Here is a 25,140-nt window from a genome sequence, read left to right on the forward strand (position 1 = left end):
AGTTAAAAAAAATTTTAACTCTGACTTCAACTGGCTGACTGCTTGAATAGCCTCTGCTATTGTAACTGAACTGCTAAGAAGAATATTAGACTTTTCTTGTCCTTGCTGTGCTTGAATAATGACAGCAGCACCGTAATATTTCTCTAGTCTCCGTTGTTATTTGCAAGAAGTATATTTGTTACGCAATTCTTGTGGCAGAAAAGAGCGAAACTTTTGCAAAAGAAAAGACATCAAAAAAGCTTTTTTACGATACAACAGGTCATTAGTTATATCTTCAACTAACTGTTGAAATGCTTTATCATTTTCTGTTTCATTTATGCTTTCCTCTGATTGCTTCTTTGTGGTACTCAAAAGAAAATTTGTGATGCATGATCTATGATATAGAGCCTTATCAGAGAAATTTTCACATGAAACCAAAGCTAAAATTTCAGCATCACATTTTTCTTTCGCTGTGTTTGTAACCCTGTGAATTCGTTCTTCTCTTTCTATTTTATGCAATTTTGTGTCACGTTTATATTGCTTTTGACTGCAGAAAATGCAAGCATTCCAATCAAACTGACTTGTCATGGAGCGTGTTTGAACATTCATGACACTTTCTTCGTAGAGATGTGAAATGGAGGGGTCACCGTGAATCTCTACGTCAACGTTTTTAAGGGAGAACTTGTCTAGATTTATCTTGCTAGTGTATGACTTGTAGCAAGATTTACGATATGCTATTCTTTCCATGTCTATCTCATCAAGCGAGTCATACTCACTAAGAAGGCGTAAAAAAAAGTCATCTTTTCGTTTCTTTACAGCAGTAAGAAGTGAAAGCTTGCCCTTTCCTGTAGCCGAGGAAAGACTTTCATTTGAAGAAACCCGACAAATTACGCAAAGATGCCAATTATTTGAAATTCGACTTCTTTTGGCATCAGTAGGGACAAGTTTTATAGTGCTTTCAAAACATGCCATTATTCCGGAAAAGCGTATGCTATTCCAACCGATCTTAAAATTATAATTTTGTTTTTATTCAACGTTTGAAATGATTTAAATAAACTAGCAGTCTTTCTTGACTATGATAACTCAATTTATAAGGTCTGTCAATATTTCAAACCGCAAAATCAATTGAAATCGTCTCAACCAACACGTGCTGTGAGTCTATAATTGGATTCCGGTTACACAAAAATGAAGACTTATTTGGTAAGAATCTATATATCCGGAATAAGCTGACATCAGTATGTTTTCAAAGCATACGGAATTCAAGCCGAAGCAAGAAGATAGGTTGATTAAATATATTTCTAATGATTCAGAAAGCAAGTGAATGTAATTATTTTTCTAAAATTTCGGCAATTGTTCGTAATTTATCGCATGAAATAATTGTAGTGATAAAAATCTACCAGAAAATATATATATATATATATATATATATATATATATATATATATATATATATATATATATATATATATATATATATATATATATATAATATATATATATATATATATATATATATATATATATATATATATATATATATATATATATATATATATAGATAGATAGATAGATAGATAGATAGATAGATAGATAGATAAATAGATAGATAGATAGATAGATATACTTATATAGATATATATATATATATATAGATATAGATATACCGGTATAAATTAAAGAGGTGAGCAAGCGCGGGGAATTGAATTTATACCACTACCGACAGAAAAAATCTAATAATATATATATTGTACTTTCTACTAACAGCCTACAGGCTTATAGCAGGAAGAAATACTTTAATCAAAATCCCGCATGAAGTAGAAGTACGTCTCTATACCCCCCCCCCCCTTGTAAAACTTAAATAACAATATCATTAATTGACGTTTATTGTGAAACCTGTTATATACTATGTTATGGATATTGTATATACTATGTTAATATTGTACTTCAGATGCTCTTATTCATTTCCGTCAAGAATAAAAGCAGTGAATATGCACACACATTTTACTGAGAAATAGATTTTTTTTTTGGTAAAAATGGGTCTTGGTTTACATATGTATGTACCTTATTGATATGTAAAAACTGTACCTTACCTCTTTTTTACATATCAATAAGGTACATACATATTTATAATCCAAGGCCCAAGTACCTGTGTAAAAATTAGCTTTTATATAACGCCCTATGAATACACTGGCGAATTTAGAGAGGGGGCCCAGCCCCCCTCCCGTTTTGTGTCCAAAATATACATAAAATTTAATAAATCAATTTTTTTGGGTGTGTCCGTGGGCCCCTACCCAAACTGCCCCCCCCTTCTCAAGATTCCTGGATCTGCCACTGGAATAGGCCGAGTATTTGATACAAAAGACTGTATTCAGGAAAAACTGAAATGTATTGATTAAATCACAAAATTTTACAGCATAATTGTATTTGAATAATGCCTTATTCATTAATATTCTCTTTTCATGTAAGCAAGTTTATTACGAAGTACAAATTGTACTTCGGGATCGTTGCCACGATGCTCTCAGCAAGGAATACCGGTATATATATATACAAATTTTTACCGATAAATTTATTAGGAAAACCTACTACATATATGTATTAGTCTTTCGATATATAAATATATTCACAAATTACAGTGTTATCAATGATTTGCCATTATTTCACACAATATATATATATTCACACAAAAGCTTTTTTTTTTATGTTAAAGCAACTATAATCGCCTCGTTTTTCTTTTTAACATCGGGCTCGATGCTATATATTGTTCTAGAAGCTTCCTTCAATATTACGACTGGTCAATGACGAAAATAATTTGCACATTTTCCTTTTTAATCGGTTATCACAACTTATTTCTTTTATATCATTTAAATCAAGTGTTGATTGAATGATTCAGTAAAGACGTTTAATGAAATAAATAAACGATTGCTTGTTGTCATTTTCATTAAAAATTGCTGGTAACTTAGATCCGCCAACCGGAAACGCCACCGTACTCACGTTTTTGCTATTTCATGGCTGTTTATAGAAAATAAAAGTAGACTTTTAATTTAATGTACGATACTTACAATGCAAGTGAAATCTAAATATAGTTTACGGACATCATCTTGTATCTAGTGTATTCTTAGAGGAGTAAGTAAGAACTCTGGTGCACCCGTTTCGGAGTTTATTTGCAAAATTTATTAATTTATAAGTATATATATATATATATATATATATATATATATATATATATATATATATATATATATATATATATATATATATATATATAAGCGTGTTTACTTCTTTTATCTTGAAATTAATAAAACTACGAATTTTGGGACGCGTTTGATAGGCACACATCCTTGCACTTTGCGGAAGCAGACTTTATCCTTAATATTTAAGAAAAATGGAAAATTGGTTGGGTATTAATGACAAATATAATCCAGAAAATTCAGAGAAGAAAAAAAAACTCACCAGAATTACTAATCATCTCAGTGATGTGAGAAAAGCTATAACAGAGCTCGTGTTCATGTTTACAAACACGGATGGTTGTAGTGATGTGACGAAGAATGTCACTGTGATTGATTTTAAGAGATTTTATGAAATTTCAATTAATTAAACTGACGTTATTTTTTGAATGAAAATAGAAATTTAAAATCGTCCCCTGTTTGTGGATTTTTAAATGTACAAAGTAACGCAACTACAAAATAACCATGGGCCCCTTAGAAAACGCAAACTCCCTGTTTAGTTGATAGGAAAATTTATAAATTTGAAGCTTAATTAAGAAGTGAAGTGGCAATCCCCTTTGCAGAATTGTCGTTCGTTCCTCTCTCAGACACCTCTGCAATGGGCTCGGGTCAAGATTTTTGACATAAATTAAAAAAAAAAAATGGTATTCCAAGGATTGTATCAAATTAAACTAATAAATATCTTACAGGACAAACATTATCGCAGACATTCAATTATTATGAATTAAAACAAACTCAGTATTTCTCGTGCTTATCACTGCGACATACGCAGGCCAACGACAGATCTAGAGGTGACTATGAGCCGATGGTAGTGATGAAGTGGCTCAAACACCAAACACTCCTCCCCCCTGTAGGTTGTTCACGTTTGAGAGAGGAAATGAGGGGTTTTGTGTGTGTGTGTGTGTGTGTGTGAGGGTGTGTGTGTGTGTGTTTTGTTAATTTCCGAGAAAGTTAGCCTCGCTTTCTGCTTTAAACTTTCCCCCGTTAGAATCTAAGGGTTTTGTTGTTGATTGAAATCAATACTGGGAATGATGAAAATTAATATTGGGAATTTTTATATAGTTAATAATGAGGACCTTAGATCATTAATTTTAAAAGGTCCTAAATATAGGGAACCCCGATTCTTCAACTGGCGTCGGAATTTCATAAATATTATGGATTCTGTAGAGGATTACGCCAGGCGTTGGGCCAGACATGGAAAAAGACCTTGACACTTTGTCAGAATGGATTAAATGTATCAGACGTATGTTAAAATCGCGTATTAAAAGATTGAGGGGCAATATGAGAACCATCTACCCTTCTGTATTCAATAATCCAGAAGTGAAAAAAGAATTAGATAGATTACATAATCAGTACGTACCGGTCCCTGCTGACAAAGTAGGTAACAACATTGTCGTTGTTTGTAAGGCTCATTATATTAAATGTACTAGACTTTGACCCGTGCGTGCACGGGTTGACATTGTTAAGAATGCATCCATGTGCATATCGGACATTTACAAAATAGATACATCGACACATTCATATTGTAAGGGATTTTTGAAATAAACAATGAATGTTAATATAATTCTGGGGGTTTTTTTGTGTTTGTTTTGTTTTGTTTTTGTTTGTTTTTTTTTAATTGTTGCGTAACGGCGTAGCGCAGAATGAGTTTGACCACCAGTTAGCTATAAATCAAGTCTTGAGTTCGAATCACGCCGGAGCTTACATAAATTTCACCTTTCCAAACAAATTTAATAAAAGAAATTATGGATGTTCATTGAAAATATGACAACAGCGAAGAGTTGAGCACACTGCTGATACATATCAAGCAAAGTAATGAAAATGAAGAAATGTGCGAAGCTGGTATATTAAATGTATTTTACTGTTACTGTTTCATATTTGGATATTTTACTTGAAAAAAGACGTTAATCTAACAACCAAGCTTTATGATAAATGTGATGACTTTAACTTTTCAATCGTCAACTTCCCTTACTTATGCAGCAATATATATTCATCACCTACATACGGGGTTGATTCGATACGCAAGAGCATGCTCTACGTATGTACAATTTCTAAAACGAGGTAAATTATTGACAAACAAGTTGATGAAACAAGAATATCAGCAGCCTCGTTTAATGTCATCATTTCGTAAGTTCTATGGTCGATACAATGACCTTGTCAGCAAATACAATTTATCTTTGAGTCAAATGCTGACTGAAGTTTTTCATACTAATTATTAGGCCATTATTTACACACTGAATTGTCGACGCATTTTCCCGTTATTTCCCGATCATGACAAGGAGCACACCGTGCGCCGGACGGGTGTGACCGGTCGGCAGGGGATGCTCACTCCTTCATGGCACCTGATCCCACCTCTGATGTTTTGCTCTGCTCCTAATTTGTATTGTTTAATGGACTTTTGAGCTTGAATACCGTTCGTTATCTCCATATTTCATTCATTTATTTGATTACTTTGATGAAATTTAGAGGGTCATTAGGCCGTATTTAGCGAAATAATTATCATTTTTCGTATTTGTGTTTACTTTTTTTTTAAATGAAAATCAACACATATTACAATATAAATATTTGGGTGTTGTCCTAAAAAATAATGGTTAATGTAAGAAAATCTGTGTGACTACATATTTGTTTACTGTATGTATGACTTGCGCCACACGTGGTTTTTGTCAAATTAAATAAAATAAAAAAATAAAAATAAACTGCATATGAATAGATCTATTTTTATAGGCATTTCTGTAGTTTTCAGTTTTTAGTTTTTAGTAAATCCGGGGCATTTCGGTTATTCGAGGGTTCCATTGCATTAGTCGTCTGAAAAGTGCACCGAGGTTTAAAAATACAATTCAAAATTTCTTTTTGTAAATCTTTTTGCCCATATTACATATTTAAGTCATGTTTAATTAGAAAAAAAACATATCAATATTTTATGCATATAGCTTTTCAATATTTTAAACACATAGCTTTTTTGCGATCTTCTGTGGATCTCTTTAGGTCTTCATGTAGGCCTTCAATTAGACACACCAGCACTGGGTTCTTAATATAAATGCTGAAACCAAAAACGGATACCCATTCATCGACTCATTGTATCCATTCGTAAAATTTTTGATTACTTATTAATATTTGAAATAAGTCAATATCTTAATTGTGCCTGAAAATATGAAGAACTGTTAACACGATTAAGAGATTCGAAGAGTATCAACGAAAAACACAAATTCGAGAGAGTTGGGAATCTGGTCTACTAGTTTTACCGCATGCTGCCTGTGCTCGACTCCATGATGTCGGAACTGATTATAATTAGACATAATCCAAGTTGTATCCTGTTGGAATTATTTTATTATCATATATAGGAAAGAAAATTATGTTTATTTAACATTTTTAAAATGGGGAACTGTTTATGTCCAGATAACTCCAATCTGAATAATTCGGCTACAGAACCTGCTTTGCATACCCAGCCTCCCCAGCTAAAACCACCGGAGTCAAACGGGGCAGTTGTTTCTCTGAGTCAAGTGACAATTACAACACCGCCACCAGCATCTTCTCCTGTAGTAAATCCATTGACAGTTCTCCCACAGCCAGGTCCGACTCCAGACTCGATCCACAACACTGTCAAAACATTTGTAGCTCTGTATGATTATGATGCTAGAACTGATGAAGATCTCAGTTTTCGTAAAGGGGAGCATTTAGAAATAATTAATGACACCCAGGGTGATTGGTGGCTTGCAAGATCAAGGACAACGAAAAATGAAGGCTATATACCATCCAATTATGTAGCCAAACTTAAGAGCTTAGAATCTGAGCCGTAAGTAAGATGCATCTGTACATTTTTTTGTAAAGATTCTTTGTTTGTTAGAACCACTCTAAACCTTTTTTGAATAGTTTAATGGAGCTATGTAGCTTATTCAAGTATTCAACCTATATAGCTAAATCAAGAGATTGGGCCAGATTTTTTTTCTTCAGTTGGATGGCTTCTGTAGGAAAATAAAATGTCATGAAAAATCACTAGTTATGTGGTAAAATTGAAGAGTTTTCTTCTCATTTCGAGCATTAAGTGGGTGTTTCCTGCAGGTAAATTATTCAAAGCACATTGATAACTGTTAAAATGTAGTAACATACAGATCTGTGCCAAAAGTGAAGATAATTTTATTTTTCTCTATATATTTTATTTGAAAACCACATCTAGTTGAATCACTGGCAGATGGTCAATTTTTGTCCAATTTCATTATTCATTTTCAGTACTTAAACCAGAAAATGTGTAGTTATCTTTTTCTAAAAGATCATTACATATTTAGTTTTTAGTAAAAGATAGTTCATCATTTACATCAGTTCTATACTGAAACGCAAAAGAAACGCAACATCCTATTTTAGGGGGAAATATTATATATAGGATATAATTTTGTATCTAAAAAGTAAGGACATTTTCAACTTTGTAAATGTCGGCAATTTAACGGTTGAATGATTTTCATACCATTACCGGAAGTTAAGTTTGAATCCGCTTAACAGAAATAAAAAATTGCATGTTTCACAGAACATTTTAGGAGTGACTCTAATTCTTGGCCAAATTATTCGAGTATAACCTGGTTTGGGTCAGTTTACGCTTTATAATCCGCGAAGCGGATTATAAAACAGCGTAAACTGACCCAAACCAGGTTATACTCGAATAATTTGGCCAAGAATTAGAGTCATTCCTTATAATTTAATTTTAAAATCATTAAATAACTATGGGTGTAAAATTTCGTTGCTTTTTATTAGTTCAAATTTGCCGCTCAATAATACAACCGTAGTAACGGAAGTGATGGGAAGCGAGGGGAGGTAAAAACTGATACAAAGGCCTAGCAGCCTTGTTGTTTGTTTACATGTGGTAGGATCGAATTATTGTTTGAAGTTAAAGGTACATTTATTAACTATGGAATTTTCCATGAATCCCGAGGACTGGAAATGAGAGGATTGTATGGATACAGATGATTCAGCTGGTTGTTGGGGGAGGGGGGTGTCCCCATACCAAACCAGGTTATACAGAAATAATTTGTGTTCCTTTTTGGATATTAACCAATCAGAGGCTAGAATACAAACAAAATTAAATTATTTAGCAATAATATGGGGTTTATGGGGTTTGTATCTGTTCATCATAAGTAATGCAGCAATATTCCGAAAAATAAATTCTCCTCTTTCTTTTCATAAAGCAATGCCAAGACTTCCTGAAAATGACGTAAGTACGCATTTCCATTGCTCTAGCTGGAAAATCTCAAAATAAAGGTGATGGAGAGTTGCAGATGCAAATATGCACTACATTACTCCTCAAGAGGCTCTTATGTATCATTAGCATGAATGACAGTCCTTGGACCGGAAGTCCAAGGGTTACTACACTGCGCTAGGCTAGAGAAAATTCGACCTTATCATCTGAAAAACGAGCATTTAAAAATGGCAAAGAATATTTCTTTCGCTCAGATCTCGAAATAGATAAACCTACTGCATCGTAGAAATCAAGCTGCAATTGTTGGGCATGGCAGTCTTGCACGCTGTATTTGAATGGCTGGAGTGGGGTTGTTTTAACAGCCATGTGTTACTTTCTAAAGCTAGAAGATAACCATTGAACATTTTTATCAAATCTCTGATGTTTTTAAATCGTGTTTTACCGTACTGTATTCATTTTTGAAAATCATTGGATAAAGAATTCAAATATTTGTAGATTACTGCTTGTTGCGTTTCTTTTGCGTTTCAGTATATAATTGGATCAAGATCAATGTGTCACTATATGATTCATTGTGCCTAAATGACTTAAATTTTCATGTCGCTCTTAAATTACAATAGAATTCAAATATTTGTAGATTACTGCTTGTTGCGTTTCTTTTGCGTTTCAGTATATAATTGGATCAAGATCAATGTGTCACTATATGATTCATTGTGCCTAAATGACTTAAATTTTCATGTCGCTCTTAAATTACAATATTTTTTAAATGTTGATGCTGATCAGATAAAAACTATTGTTTTTATCAAATATAACAATTTCTTGGATTATTGAGAAATTTGTACTAAAATCTGTCAAGAAATGTTTTCATTCCAGTGATTTTACAAAATGTTGTTTTCAATGAAATATACAGAGAAAAAATAAGATTATCTTCACTTTTGGCACACATCTGTATATATAACCCAGAAGCATACAAACTTACTTCTTAGTATCTCTAATAAAATCCAGCAGATCTCTCTCTGCATTTACTGTGACATCATATTTTCAACATGTGCTTATGGTTGCACTAAAAACCCACTACACTTCCCCCCTCTCCCATATAATTATTAACAAATAAAGTCAAGGTGTCAAGCACAGCGCTATAATCAGTTCACACACTTAATCATGGGAACACAGATCAGCCAATAGTACATATAGGGCTCCACCATTTGGTAGGGTCCTCCATCTAGCATGGGACCACTTCCTATTGGGATACTCCAGAGATCTACAGTTTTCCTTCCTACCTCTGGCACCAAAGTGACAGACCAGGCATAAGGCAGATCAAAATAATACCCATGTATTGGCCTTTTCTGTGGAAGCTAGGAGAGCACGGGGTCCTCCAAGACCTCACAAACATAATAAAATTACTTGGTACTAAACTGAATTTACAATGGTTTCTAGAATTCTCCTTAATTTGAAACTATAAACTGATCTGTCCAACAGTGTGATAATACTATTTATACACACAAACATGCAATAAAAATACTCATTAACGACCTAAACATCACTAAGTAAAGTAATTAAGGACCCTCTATACACTGATGAAAAATGTTTTTTGGACTTTGAAAAAATTATATATCTTAAAGGAGGATTTTTTTAAATTAACTAATTCATTTTTAATATAGGGAGCGTGCCTTTTTTATCCGGGAAAAATCTTCAAAGACAATGAAGTAATGATTAAGAAAAATTGCTTTTCCTTACTCAGATAGAGAAAATACATGCAAATAATGTCTTCAACTAATCTATCTTGGTCTAATATAATGTTTAGAACACTTGAATTTATTTTAAATTATGTCATACAGTGCAGATTACAATTTATTCTATTTTATGTCAAGTGGCAGGTCAGTCTAACTACACAAAAGTACCCTGAAATTAGGGTGCAGTGTAGAGAGGGTCCTTAACATGCAACAAACAAACACATGATAAAACGTCCTCCCTGGCTGCCTAACTGCACTCTGGGCAGATGTTTATGGGCATCTTTACTGCAAGTTTAACAAAGATGCCAACATACTGCAGGTGGAATCAGTCTTTGCATATGCTACATTGCACCATCAGCCCATAGGGTTATATATCCTACACAAACAGTACTGTTGGTGGCACCACGTTTTTAGGAAAATCTCAGCTGGGGCAGAAATCTGAGATTTGAGGTGAGATTTTTGTTTGTTGTTGGCTCCGAAGTCTGGTTCCAACAATTCCTCATGCAGTAGCCATTTCATCTTTTGCACAATGACTGAATGTGTCTTGCAGATGTGCAATAGTGTTTCGGACTCTAAATTTTCACCCTTGCGAAATGGGGGTTGAAAAATGACATTTTTCCAACTTCTGATTTGGATCAATTGTTTTTTTCCCTTTTTTTCTATGAAAAAAATCAATTTTCTGATGTTCTTTCTTTTAAAATCACTTGTTAATCACAGGGTGTTTCATAGTATATGTTACATTTTGAATCTAAAATTTGACAAATACAAAAACAATTTTCATCAATTCGATGCATGTATCCATTAAATTCATTATGTACAACTACCAACTAAAATATTAACACTGGTCAAAATGTCAAACTTAAAGGAAAATTAGTGAAATTTCTAAATTGCATCATTTTTGTAACGTTGAAGTTTACAACCTCAAAACTCAAATAACATGATCAAAATAAACTCCGCCTATATTAACTGCAAGAGAAAGTTGCTTCTTGATTTTTTTTTATAACATTGTCCCACATTTTTGCTGAGACATTCCTCTTCTGAAGTTTTATGTTCTTTTTGAGCTCATACAGTATCTGTGGTTTAGGATTTTAGACTCTGTTCTTAAGGAATCTCCAAAGAAAATTAAAGGCATAAAAATTGAGATCTGGCAAATGCAGGGGTCAAGCTCTCCCTGGGGTGTTGCATTAATGGAAATTTATACCTTGATAACTTCATTTTATATGTCAGATTTCAATGTACTCTGTAAATGCTGGTATTGGCAGCATCAATTTCTGAAAAAACCCCCCATCTTTCTGACACTTTTAGGAGGAGTTAGGTAAACTTTATAGAATCTCCACTTCATCAATGAAATCTACTGTTCTTGAAGTCCTTTTTTTTTTAAAAAAATTATTGTGTCATTTCCTGTCCTTTCACTTTTATACTAGCCTTCTGATTAGCATCCAAGAACATGAAGAAAGCTTTCATTCTTTGGAATATTTTCCTTCATCAACTTCTGAATGAATGTGTTGGCAATTTGTATTGAAAAAAAAGTTTTACAGATGTTACAATTCAGCAAAATGGTAATATGTCCATTTTGAAAAAAATATTCAAATCATGACATTGGCATTGATGTCACACAATTAAAATTAAAATCAAATGATTTCCTTGACTTTTTCACATGGAAGAAAAATACAGGATTTGATGTTTAAAATGACATATCGGGGCTAGAAATAATTATTTTTGTTTACTGGTCACTCAGGCTATATTGCCTTACATTTTTACTGGTCAGCTTAGTACTTTCACTGTCCTACTGGGCCAGTAGATTTTAGAAAGACTGGCCCAAAACCATAATAATAATATTTTTTTTATATTGTGATACTTAGAAGCACAACTTAACAAAACAAGAAACAGCAGAAGTTGGGACACACAACCCTGTCAAGTTAACTAGCCCGACTGGGAATGCATTTTATTATGCATAAAAAAAATGCTGACCCAAAGGGCACATGCCCTCTGCAATGTACTAGCCCAGATTGAAAATTCGCTGGCCCCAGACCAGCAGGCCATCAATTATTTCGAGCCCTGCATATGATTTGTGTAAAAAAAAAAAAGAAAGGTAAGAAAAATATTCAGATTTAAAAGTAATGTAACATATATTATATTCATTACGATCTTGAATTTCAGACCAGTAATGAATTTATTATATATAAATTACTAGAAACCCATGGTCATATTCTCACCTGTGCCTGTTGTGCTCAATTTGATACATGCATACAATGATACATATTTTTCTTGTCAAGAACAGCAGAGCCTTGAATAGTCATATTAATATGAAAACATCCTCAGGTAGTGCAGATTCAGGTTTGTTCAAATTGGGGCCCTGGGATGGATTGGGACAACAAGAGATAAAATTTTTACATGGGAATATGTAAGAAAAAAATCTTTAAACTTTTCCTCGAGAAAGGCAGGATCATGATATGCCAGCATCTTCTGGTAATGCAGATTCAAGTTTGTTCCAATTATGATTGGGGGGGCGTCACAATTGGGGTCAAAGTTTTATGAAGAAATAGGGAAAAAAGCTTTAAAAATTGTTTGCATGAAGGGTTTTATGTGTGGCATATATTGAAATTTATTATAATGTTCTTCGTTTCATTTACTCAGAAATTTAACTGGGACAAGCTGAACAAGTTAAATAACAAATAAGGAGTTCTAACTGGAGAATGTATGTGGTATAAGTCTAAGCCAGTTCCAGGTAGGCCCTAATTGGTCAAAGTCTGACAAACTCATCATACTCAGATGACCGTGGGTCTCTTGTTGTGAAAGGAATCAGTCTGGAAAAAAGTTAAGAATTCTCATTAAATAATCTTTTCTTGCAGATGGTATTTTGGAAAAATTAAGCGAGTTGAAGCTGAAAAGAAATTGTTATCTCCAGAAAATGAACATGGGGCATTCCTTATCAGGGACAGTGAGAGCAGGCGCAATGACTACTCACTATCTGGTATGTATAACTGGTTATAGTATAAGTTTTGGCTCTTCTTGGCTGTAAGCATAGTGTGAGCCTTTCTTACTACCCCTTTTCCTGTGTCTGTCTCACTGTTTCTCAACTTTTACAGGTTTGAGATTTTTCAAGAACCACTTTGCTAATTTTGACCTGATATGGTATAGAGCTTTCTGTAGGAAAAGGGGTTCAAAATTGTTCAAATGAAGGGTAATGTTCTATTTCAAGGGGAGAAATTTTTTTTTTTTTTTTTAAAAAGGGGGTTGAGTAATTTTGAAATGTCTGTTTGAAGTAAGGCCACACCAATTTAATTTATTTTTCTTTGGACTTTTGACAGGAAAAAGTTCAAGGGCATGTTGCTTTTGTCCTGCATGGCCATTTGTCATTCTTTGTTTCTGTCATAAACTTTAACCTTACTAATAACTTCTGAACCATCTGTCTTTAAACTTCTCACATTTTTGACTTCTTCTCCTGAACCACAGGGCCAATTTCAACCAAACTTTCCACAAAGCAAACGCCACCATCTTTCAAGGGGAGATTATTAAGCAATAGTGAAAATTTAGTGGTACATGTATCTTTTAAAAATCTTCTTCTCAAGAACCACAGGGCCAAAAAAGTTGTTAAACCTTCTTTTAGATAATTCACATCATGTCCCCAGAACTAGGGTGGAGCAACAATTGGGGATCATAGTACTATATAGAAAAAGATCTTTAAAAATCATCTTCTGAAGAACAGCAAAGGCATAATAAGTCATATTAATATGGAAGCATCCTCAGGTTGTGTAGATTCAAATTTGTTCAAATCATGGCTCCCAGGGGTAGGGTGGGGTCACATTGGGGGATCAAAATTTTACATAGGAATATATAGGAATAAATCTTTAAAAAGTTTCTTCTCAAGAACAGCAAAGCCATGTTCAGTCGTATTGATACAGAGACATCCTCAGGTAGTGTAGATTCAAGTTTGTTCTATTCATGACCCCCCTGAGGTAGGATGGGGCCACAATAAAGGATCAAAGTTTCACTTAGGAATATATATATGAGACGTTGATTTATATGGTCTCATATGAAGGACCGGTCGCCATGTCTAACAGTTGGATTTGAAAGGATTAATTCCTTACTTTGCGACTCTAGAGCAGACGCACTAATCACTGAGCCAGGCAGGCATTACAACTATGTTTTAAGAAAAATGCTTTATATAAGTTTTCTTTCAAAATGTGGATAATATCAAGATCAGTTGTGAAAAAATTCATTTTCCCTGGTTTCACCTACAGCTATTGAATCCACCTCACTTTTAAAAATTGGATAGAAAACTCTGTTGGAGATGGAAGACCTTAGTAAGAAGAAGAAAAAGTAGAATCACTATAAGGTTTTCTGTGAAGTCTTATTTTGTAGAGATGCAATCGTATGAGAAACCTCTGGTATTTTAACTTACAGTTCGAGATGGAGACACTGTGAAGCATTATAGAATTCGACAATTGGATGAGGGAGGGTTTTTCATAGCTCGACGGGTCACTTTCCGCACCTTATCAGAGTTAGTAGATCACTACAACCTAGAAGCAGATGGTCTATGTGTCAATTTACGAAAGCCTTGCACACAGGTAAGTTTTTAAAGTGATATTCTTGCATCCAGTATTTAATTAAATCTTCCATCCTACTGTCTGTCCTTCCATCATTTTGCATTTAACTTGGATTCAAAGAAACTATTCAAGATATTAAACTTCATAAACTGAAACATTGATGAAAGCTACTTAACTGACCATAACCTTTATATATTGATGAGAGCTTTTCAACTGCATCAACATTTTTTTTTTTATGGCGTCGACCTCTAGAGCTCGAACATCATCTAGCTATGGCCCAGTCAAAATTGCCATCGTATTTTACGTGACCGAATGTGTCAGTCGATGCATCCACAAAAGAAAATAGTAATAGCTATAATCAATTTCTTTGAAAATGCTCACAACTGATAATAGCTTGAAAATAAAATTGCATCAATTATATCTACAATTAATTCTATTACAAAACAAAGAGACTATGTTTATTTTCACACAAGAAAAACGTGATAGTTGTTGTGGATGAATTTTAAAGAAAGGGCACGTCGAATGACATGAATAACGTTTCGGAACGATAACGATGTAACACAAACAACCCAACAGCCGATAAAACGTTCGCAAAATTACATAAACACAAATACTAGAAGACTAAAAAGGATAAAAAGATTGAATTTCTAAATCTTAACTTACTTCTTTTTACAATCTTATAACCAATTTTATCATTAAAACCGAAGTTATTGACCTGTATTACTATATTTATCCATTTCCTCCATTTCCCAGTATACCCGTATACCACACCCGATCGTAACTCCATTGTAATCGTAATAAAGCAGAGTTATGGTTGTAGTTTAGATGTAATTACTAAAACGGCGCCTAGACATTGGCAATTAGGAAAGAATCTATTCAAGATACCCAAGATGCTTTTGTTTAACTCAGATACATAATATGGTGAGCATTTATCAACTGTGTCAGGAGCTGTAGATCCCTCATTCAAGGGGCTGACCCAATTTTAGTGTTGTCACATGAAAGCTCTTGAAATATTGCACAACTTTTATTCTATGTTTTAACAAAATATTTCTAATTTAAAAGATACAAAGGAAAATATGCCTAAATTTTTACCCTTTTAGGCATCCCAATTTTTTTTAACCCTGTTTAGTGCCATTTTGAACCCTGTAATCAAAAAACAAAAAATGATGTACACAACAACAATGCTTCTACTTTTTAATTTTATAAGTTTTTAGCTCACCTGAGCTGAAAGCTCAAGTGAGCTTTTCTGATCACCCGTTGTCCGTCGTCTGTCTGTCCATCTGTCCGTCCGTCTGTAAACTTCTCACATTTTCGACTTCTTCTCAAGAACCCACTGGGCCAATTTTAACCAAACTTGGTACAAAGCATCCTTGGGTGAAGGGGAGTTTAAATTGTTAAAATGAAGGGCCAAATCCCCTTCAAAGGGGAGATAATCAAGAAAATACAAAAATTGGGTGGGGTCATTAAAGAATCTTCTTCTCAAGAACCACTGGGCCAGAAAAGCTGAAACTTACATGGAAGCATCCTGGGGTAGTGTAGATTCTAAATTGTTCAAATCTTGACCCCGGGGGGTAGGGCGGGACCACAATAGGGAATCCAAGTTTTACATTGAAATATGTAGGAAAAATCTTTAAAAATCTTCTTCTCAAGAACCACTGGGCCAGAAAAGCTGAAACTTATGTGGAAGCATCCTGGGGTAGTGTAGATTCTAAATTGTTCAAATCTTGACCCTGGGGGGTAGGGCGGGACCACAATAGGGAATCCAAGTTTTACATTGAAATATATAGGAAAAATCTTTAAAAATCTTCTTCTCAAGAACCACTGGGCCAGAAAAGCTGAAACTTATGTGGAAGCATCCTGGGGTAGTGTAGATTCTAAATTGTTCAAATCATGATCCCCAGGGGTAGGGCGGGGCCACAATAGGGAATCCAAGTTTTACATTGAAATATGTAGGAAAAATCTTTATAAATCTTCTTCTCAAGAACCACTGGGCCAGAAAAGCTGAAACTTATGTGGAAGCATCCTGGGGTAGTGTAGATTCTAAATTGTTCAAATCATGACCCCCAGGGGTAGGGCGGGGCCACAATAGGGAATCCAAGTTTTACATTGAAATATATAGGAAAAATCTTTATAAATCTCCTTCTCAAGAACCACTGGGCCAGAAAAGCTGAAACTTATGTGAAAGCATCCTGGGGTAGTGTAGATTCTAAATTGTTCAAATCATGACCCCCAGGGGTAGGGCAAGGCCACATTAGGGAATCCAAGTTTTACATTGAAATATGCAGAGCCACAATAAGTACAACGGGGGAGGGGGGGGGGGGAGAGAAATCAGGTGAAAAACAGCAAGGCCAAAGTTACTCAGGTGAGCGCTGTGGCCCATGGGCCTTTTGTTTTGTTTTTGTTCCAATTATATAAGTCCCAGAGCCATTCAATGTCTGGAAATCAAAACCCATAAAACAGAGAGAAATAACTCATATGAAAGCTAAAAAAAAAAAAAAAAATTTTGGATTGTATTGCAATACATGTATTTTGTAAAGTGTATAATTTCAGAAAAAATGAGCAAAATCCATTCATAAGTTATTACTTCTCAAAGTCAGTATCTAGGAAAAGAATACTCCTAACCAGCATGATCAGTAGAAGGTCTTTCAATGAAACAGTAGACCTTAAATAAATCTTCAGTCTATATAAAAAGTATGTATATTTCTTTAATTTCCCCAAAAAAACCCAAAAAACAAAACAAAACCAGAAAAAAAAAACTGAAAACAAATAAGCAAAATATTTCATTCACAGTTTACTGATAAAACTGAAAAAAAATCTGCATGGTTCTTGCTGCACAATCAAAATTGAACCCAGTTCAGGCAAGATCTCTCATGAAACACAAACAGTAACACACCATGTTCCATGAACAATTCTGCACAATCAATTTGTCATCAATAACATTGCAGCCACTGCACTGTATTGATAGTCCATGTAACACTTAACAATTCAAATTTCTAAAATCATTTAGAGTTTTAGAATTTTAATATACCGGTATTAGTTCAAATTTCTAAATTTCAAAAACAAACTGATTTCGTAATCGCCATTTTCACAGTATTTGTGTTTTTTCGTACTCACTTATGTTATAATGCACTTTGCATCAAAATATATGATTAAACCCTTAACAATTATGACCAAATTATGACAAAATGGTACCCCTAACAAGTTAAATGATATATAACACTCCCATGTTCTAGACAATAAAAATATTAAAGATTTACTACCTAAAATATGGGGTATATTTTGCGTTATGCTGTTGCAGCTGAAAAATGGCTTTGTTTTCCAGTTTTTGTTTCAGGAGATTTACAATAGAAACTCTTAGTCACAGATGTCAAATCATTGTGAAATTATCCCTCTTTTATATGCAATTTACTGTATGTAAATCAACAAAATATTAGCGAAATTATGTTGAAATATGTGAAAATGCAGATACGTTATGAAATTTAATAAAATTCTACTGTTTGAACTTGCAGTTTAAAAAAAATATATGTTAATGCATTACTTTTACTTTAGGTTCATTTTAAAATTAGAGTTAAATGATAAATGAAACAATAAAGAAAAGTTTGAGTGGATTCTTCGGAACTTTAGAAAATGACACATTTTCTTCTTACTGGTATAAAAATGTCCCAAAATTCTGTAGTGTCCGCAACATGTGCTTATTCTGGAATGCATTATGAATTACATTTCTTTTATTTTACATGTAAGAGGCCAGTACAGCTACTAATCTATCTACCAAAAAATATCAGACTTTAGCTCAGTGTTGCTTGGAATTCTAGCAAATATATTGTGTTTTGTAGAGTCCGCAATGCTGTAGAGTCCGCAACAGCTTTTTAAATTCACAGTTTCTTCAAAGAAATGTAACATGATTTCAATTGATCATCACTATAATTGTTCAAATATTCAATACAAATATGTAAGGTTACAAAACTTAGTGGAACTATAACTTCATACTTTGAATAACACCCATAACGACTTGTTTATACATAATATTCAAAATCTTTCAATTGTCAGTCTTATGTTATATGTTGAAAGTTAATTTTCATGTGGTATTTAAAACTGAATAAGTGGAAACTAAAGAATATATCAAGATGTTAATTGTTAATTAATAAGTCTAGTTCTAATTAATACAGTTGTGTTGCGGACACTACAGTAATAACTATATACCACATTCATTTATTATTTTCACTATTTATTTCATTAAATATTTTTGAAATGTAAAACACTTCTCTGATATTTTGCTCCTTTGATAATACAATTAGTTAACTGGATTAAGATAACAAATGGTGATTTTTGTACAAGATAACACTTCAAACTTACTGGTATATATATGGGTTTTAATTTCCAAGCCGGATAGCCATTTCTGACTAGCCTTCTTTATTTCCCTATAATACAACACCATTTACTGTACATATAGAACTAGTTAGAGATTAAGATTTTCAGTTTACTCCATTAAAACCAAATATGGTGTCATATAGCAATATTTCAATATATTGTAGTGTCCGCAACAATTTCAATACTGAAAAAAAAATTATGGATGCCTCAGTAAATTCTTTAATTCATTGAATTTATCTATAAAACTATTTGTTATAACTTCTTTAATTGTATTAAAATAAGTAAAATCACAGACATTTTTTAAAACTGCAAAACAATTATACATCAAGAAATAATTAGTGCTCCTTGTTATGTGGTTATTTTCATCTCAATAAACCACATTCTGCATCTTTTTATATGGTACATTTTCAAGAGTTGATCCTGTGGTATATAATTCAGCCTAGAAATGAACATTTATCAACAATTATTTTTATAAAAATAACAAAAGATTATTCTTATGGTTACTTGTAGTGTCCGCAACAAAAATACTAGGCATTTTCAAAGGTAGACAAGATACAAACGAAGATATCCAGGGTGTTATGACAAATGTATTTGAAATATAGAAGTATTCAATTTAATTTTCACATGATAATTATATAGGTCTTATGTGTGATTGTAAAGGTAGATAAACTTAAGGAAGGGAGATAAATGAGGCAAAAAATTAGCAAGTCATTAATGTGAATAAAATTTTTGTTTTCAAAGAGAACCATAAGATTTTTCTTTTATTTCACTGCAATTAGGTACATAATCGAAACCCGCAGGAAGTTTGGAATAAATAAATGTCTTTAATATTTTATTTTAGACATAACAGGTGTAATGTAGTGTCCGCAACACAAGGTCTCACCCAAAATTTGACTTCGCATAACTTTTTTTGTAAGAATGCTTATATAAAAAAAATTTGGGACTCATTTGCATAGGTATTGTACTTTCTAGAAAACATGTCAATAATGTGCTGTTTGACTTTTTATTTTTTGGTCCAAGTGCAACACAATTAGCACAAATACTGTGAAAATGGCGATTGCATATTGAAATTGAACATTTTAGTTCAAAAAATTAAACTTTCAAATAGAGCTGAAACGAATACCAAAAATCAATATTTGAATATTTCAGGACACATATTCGATTTCATATTCGAATATTCGTCGATGTTATATTTAAAGGATATCTTTCTGAAATGTTATAATACCTATACCATTTGCAGACCAAAGAAAAGTATACGTATATAATAAAATTTATAACCATATAGTTACTTGATGTTAAACTTCCCATTGTTAAAGCTTCTCAAAGAAAATGGAAAACAAACATTTTTTCGGTGGTGTGGATCTCGCCCTATTTACAGTATAGGTCTACCTTATTTCATCACACAAAGTAAGGTTGGTGGAAAAATGTGTAAATTTATGTACTAAAATACGAAACTATCTTTACCTGCTAAAATTTATAAAAATCTATGCATGGAAAATACAGAAAAAGTCACAGTATGATAGTGAGATTGACATATGTTGTAGAAAAAGTTGGAAGTGCGAAAGTTCATGTGCATTGTTGGGGTTACTCACAATACACATAACTGAACATGCTTATAACATATTAAGAGGTCAGTCTGTAAATAAACATGTTTCAAAAAGATTAAAATCAGTAATTATAGGTATTAGGATTATTTCTTTTTAAAAGAAAACACATTTGTGATTTAGTGACACCTGTGATAGAAAAACACATGGAAATGGCAGGGCCATGCAAAAGATCGGTGATGAAGTTGATAGGCGTGAATTACACTCAATAAAATGAAATATCTTGAGCGTATATTTAAAAGGATTTACACTGAGAAAAATTATGTGCATTCTTTGTTTAAATTTCTAATCATATTTTCGGTACTTTCTAACACTAATAAAATCCCAAGAGGTACATGTAGTCAACAGTTCATGTGGAGCATTGAAAGGATAAAGTAGGGCTAAATCCTTATTAATACTGTAAGTTTTTATCATTAAAGTACCAATATAATTTAATCAACAAAGTAAACATTGAAGTATAAATCATGATACCGAATATTCGAATGCTAAATTTCCATTCAAATATTCGCCTTTTACTATTCATTCGTGAATATTCGAACATTCGTTTCAGCTCTACTTTCAAAATTCCAAACAGGTTTTAAAATTTTAAATTTTTAGATTTTTACCTTAAATGAAACTAGGTATCAATTCAATATTCTAAATATCTAAAAGCTGGTATGCTTGACCAAAGGCATTTTTATACGCCCGTCTTGAGATGGGACGTTTTATGTTATGGCGTTCATGTCCGTCCGTCCGTCCGTCTGTTAGCTTTTATCGTGTCCGGCTCATAACTTTAATACTATTAGGCCTAGAATTATCAAACTTTGTCAGCTGATACGTCTTGGGTAGAAGGTGTGTCGCGCATTAAAAGTAGGTTGCTCTGACCTTTAATTAAGATGCTATGGCCAAATATGGAAAAATCCTGTCCGGCTCATAACTAGAAAACTATAAGACTTAGAATCATCAAACTTGGTCAATTTATGCATCTTAGGTAGAAGGTGTGTCGCGACCTATTTCAAGGTCACTGTGACCTTTAATTTAAGTGAAATTTAAAAAAAAAATATTTTTTACTATTAGATTACACAATCCCAAAAAATGCAAGAGTGTTGCAGTATCCTTATTAAAAAAAATGTTAAATCAAGAAAATACTTATTTTTTTCTTAATATACTTTACAGCAATCTATAACAAATGTAATGTTACAAGGAAAAATTCCACGTCTCCCATGGGTGTAATTATCAAGCACTGGTCAAGAAGAATTTAATAACAGAAAATTGCATGTCAAATTAGAGAGAAGTTAATGAGTTTAGTGTGAGGAGCTAACTGGTAGAGCATCTCTGATCTAGCAGGTGTTATCTATATCTCTTGGGAACTGGGCAAAAAGAATCAGCTGTGTTGGATTAAATAGTTGGCTAGCCGAACTTTTAAAATGAATTTGGTGAAAAGTAATTAAAACTTATTTGATATTGTATAACAAATTATAATTTAAATAATATAATTAATATAATTATTATATAATATAATTAAAACTAATTATACTCGGGATTACAGCTTAAAACCAGTCTGACATTAAATCTAAAAAAATCAAGTATTTAAAAAAAAAAATGTTTTTAATTATGGTAGATAGTCCCTACAAATCTGAGAGTAAATTGCAGGAACCTTATTAAAAATGTTGCATCAAGATTACACAAGTTTTTTGTTTCTTTTTATAAATCTTTGTAACAATTTTTTTAAAAAAATCTTTGTTTTCAAATTTAATTTCAGAATGACATAAATATGCATTTTTATTGCACTACAAAGCAGATAGTATGTATAGATCCATTCATCCATTGGGATTAATGAGTGGACATGCATCCATGCAGTTAAAGATTAATTAATGAGTTCAGTGTAGGGAGGCTAGCTGTCTCAATCATTTCTGTTAGATGATCTCTGTTATCTGTATCTTTTGGGAATTAGACAGAAGAACTGCTGGTCAGTTTATAGCATATGTCATTTGATGGCCAGCCTTTTATTTTTAATATTAATTTGATATAGATTAAGTTGTTAAGACTAAATTGATATTGTTTAATATGATATTTTTATTTAATATTTTGAAAGTATCAACTAATTCATAGCATCATGTCTCTCAAATCTGAAAGCTTGGGGGGGGGGGGGGGGGGGTGCAGATGGACATTTGTCAAGCTCTAACACAACCAGTTGAAGATCTATAATGTAATATTTGTTATAATTAATCCCTACACCACAGGAGATGTATAAACAAATATTAAAAGGAATGGAAAAATCATTGAAATCCTTGTATCAAGGTTGACATGATTTTCTTGCACTCTAAACTGTTTATGACAATTGAACAATATTTGACAGGCGTATCATGCTGTGGCGGGGCATTTTATTGACAAAGTTTCAAAATTCAAATTGGGATTTGAAATTTGATATTTTGGATGTTTGAAGTAAAACTAAAAAAAACTCAGAATGTAAAAAAAAAAGTGTTTTAGTTATTTGAAATTTAAATGTTTGAATCAAAATTCTAAATTTCAAAAAAAAAATCTAAACATTTTGAAAGTTGAAATTTAGAAGTTTGAAGTAAATATCAAAATATCAAAGTACGAAAAATGGTACTGAATTTTAGACTGTTAAGCATAAGTTTTCTGAACATTTTATAGGTTAAAAACTCAAAAGTTTAAAATACAAAAATCGTTTTTTGGAAATTTGAAATTTGAATATTTAAGGTAAAAATCTAAAAATCTAAAAATTTTTAAACCTGTTCGGTAATTTCAAAGTTCAGGTTTTTTAGGTCACCTGAGTCACTCAGGTGACCTATTGCTATCTCTTTTCGTCCGTCCGTCGTTCTTCGGTCGTAAACTTTTGAACATTTTCAGCTTCTTCTCTGGAACCAGCAAACCAATTTCAGCCAATTTTGGCATATAGCATCTATGGGTGAAGGGGAACAAAAATTTTGAAATTCGTGGTCCCTGCCCCCCTGGGGCCTGAGGGGTGGGGCCAAAACCATCAAAATTAATGCAATCTTTAAAAATCTTCTTCTTTACTCCTGGACATCAAGCAGTCAAACTGTTGGCATGGTTGTAATAAGCATTGAGCCCTCTACCAAAATAGTGAAATTCATGGACCCAGGGTCAGGGGTTCTGGTGCTAAGGTGGGGCTATATAGATTATATAGTGAAAGTGCATTATTTCTTTGAAAATCTTATTCTCTACTCCTGTGTATTATTGAAACAAATTGAATAAATATTTATGATAAGCAAGGGTGACTCTACCAAAATTGTGAAATTCATAGCCTCAGGGTCAGGGGTTCTGGTGCTAGGGTGGGGCTATATAGATCATATAGTGAAAGTTCATTATTTCTTTGAAAATCTTCTCCTCTACTCCTGGGTATTATTGAAACAAATTGAATAAATATTTATGATGAGCAAGGGTGACTCTACCAAAATTGTGAAATTCATGACCCCAGGGTCAGGGGTTCTGGTGCTAGGGCGGGGCTATATAGATCATATAGTGAAAGTTCATTATTTCTTTGAAAATCTTATTCTCTACTGCTGGGTATTATTAAAACAAATTGAATAAATATTTATGACAAGCAAGGGTGACTCTACCAAAATTGTGAAATTCATGACCCCAGGGTCAGGGGTTCTGGTGCTAGGGCGGGGCTATATAGATCATATAGTGAAAGTGCATTATTTCTTTGAAAATCTTCTTCTCTTCTCCTGGGTATTATTTAAACAAATACATGGTTATGATAAGCAAGGATGCCTCTTCCAAAATTGTGAGTTTCATGACCCCTGGATCAGAGGTTCTGATGTTAGGGTGGGGCTCTAATAAACTTCTCTGCACCTGGGCATATCAGAGGCAAAAAGAGTAAAAGTTTTAATAAGGAAGGGTATTTTTAACAGATTTTTGAACATCAGGACCATTTGGTCAAGTGTTCTGGTCCAGGCCAGGGCTCTATTAATTTGTATTCTACTGAGAGGAGTTATTCCCTTTTGCCATTTACTTGTGATAATTAATCACTGTACATAATGTACTTGAAAGGTTAATAGAATAAGAGAATTATGCAAGAATTTTTATTGTATAATACAAAAAGTACTTTCGTAGTTTTAATGATCAGGTAGACTTGTAAGTAATAGATAAATAAAAATGAGACAAAAATAACTTGTCTTATTAAATGTTCATCAAAGACCAAGAGAGGCCAATGTAAGAGATTTCAACAAGGAATTTAAAGAGTACAGAAGCACTGATAGTTTGTTTATATACTGTCTGGTGAGAGTGATAAATGGGGAACAGATTAGAACCTAATTTATGAACTATTAATGAATAATAGACTAATTATTTTGCAGATCCTGATCACCCTATTTTTCTTGCTTTTGGGCAACAAAGCTTCACCTTTCAGTTCATTTTATACTCTATGGATCCTCTATATTGTTATATTATACTCAGGTGACTGTTAAGGCCCTTGGGCCTCTTGTTTTGAACTAAAATGTTAAATTTCAATATATGAAATCAGTTTGAGTT

General features: G+C 33.0%; 1 protein-coding gene across 1 annotated transcript in view; it reads left to right on the forward strand.

Moving 5' to 3' along the window:
* Window positions 1-6,404: 6,404 nt before the first annotated feature.
* LOC133190568 (tyrosine-protein kinase Src42A-like) overlaps window positions 6,405-25,140 on the forward strand; it is a 74,235-nt gene continuing 55,499 nt past the window's right edge. The window contains exons 1-3 of the mRNA XM_061326270.1: window positions 6,405-6,996; window positions 12,971-13,092; window positions 14,526-14,689. Of these exons, the coding sequence (XP_061182254.1) occupies window positions 6,578-6,996; window positions 12,971-13,092; window positions 14,526-14,689 (705 nt within the window). The 5' untranslated portion in view covers window positions 6,405-6,577. The remainder of the gene's footprint in view (window positions 6,997-12,970; window positions 13,093-14,525; window positions 14,690-25,140) is intronic.

The sequence above is a fragment of the Saccostrea echinata genome, unplaced genomic scaffold (genome assembly GCF_033153115.1).
Source record: "Saccostrea echinata isolate AGI-Se365-2 ecotype Australia unplaced genomic scaffold, CSIRO_AGI_Sech_v1 ptg000022l, whole genome shotgun sequence".
Classification (NCBI taxonomy): Eukaryota; Metazoa; Mollusca; class Bivalvia; order Ostreida; family Ostreidae; genus Saccostrea; species Saccostrea echinata.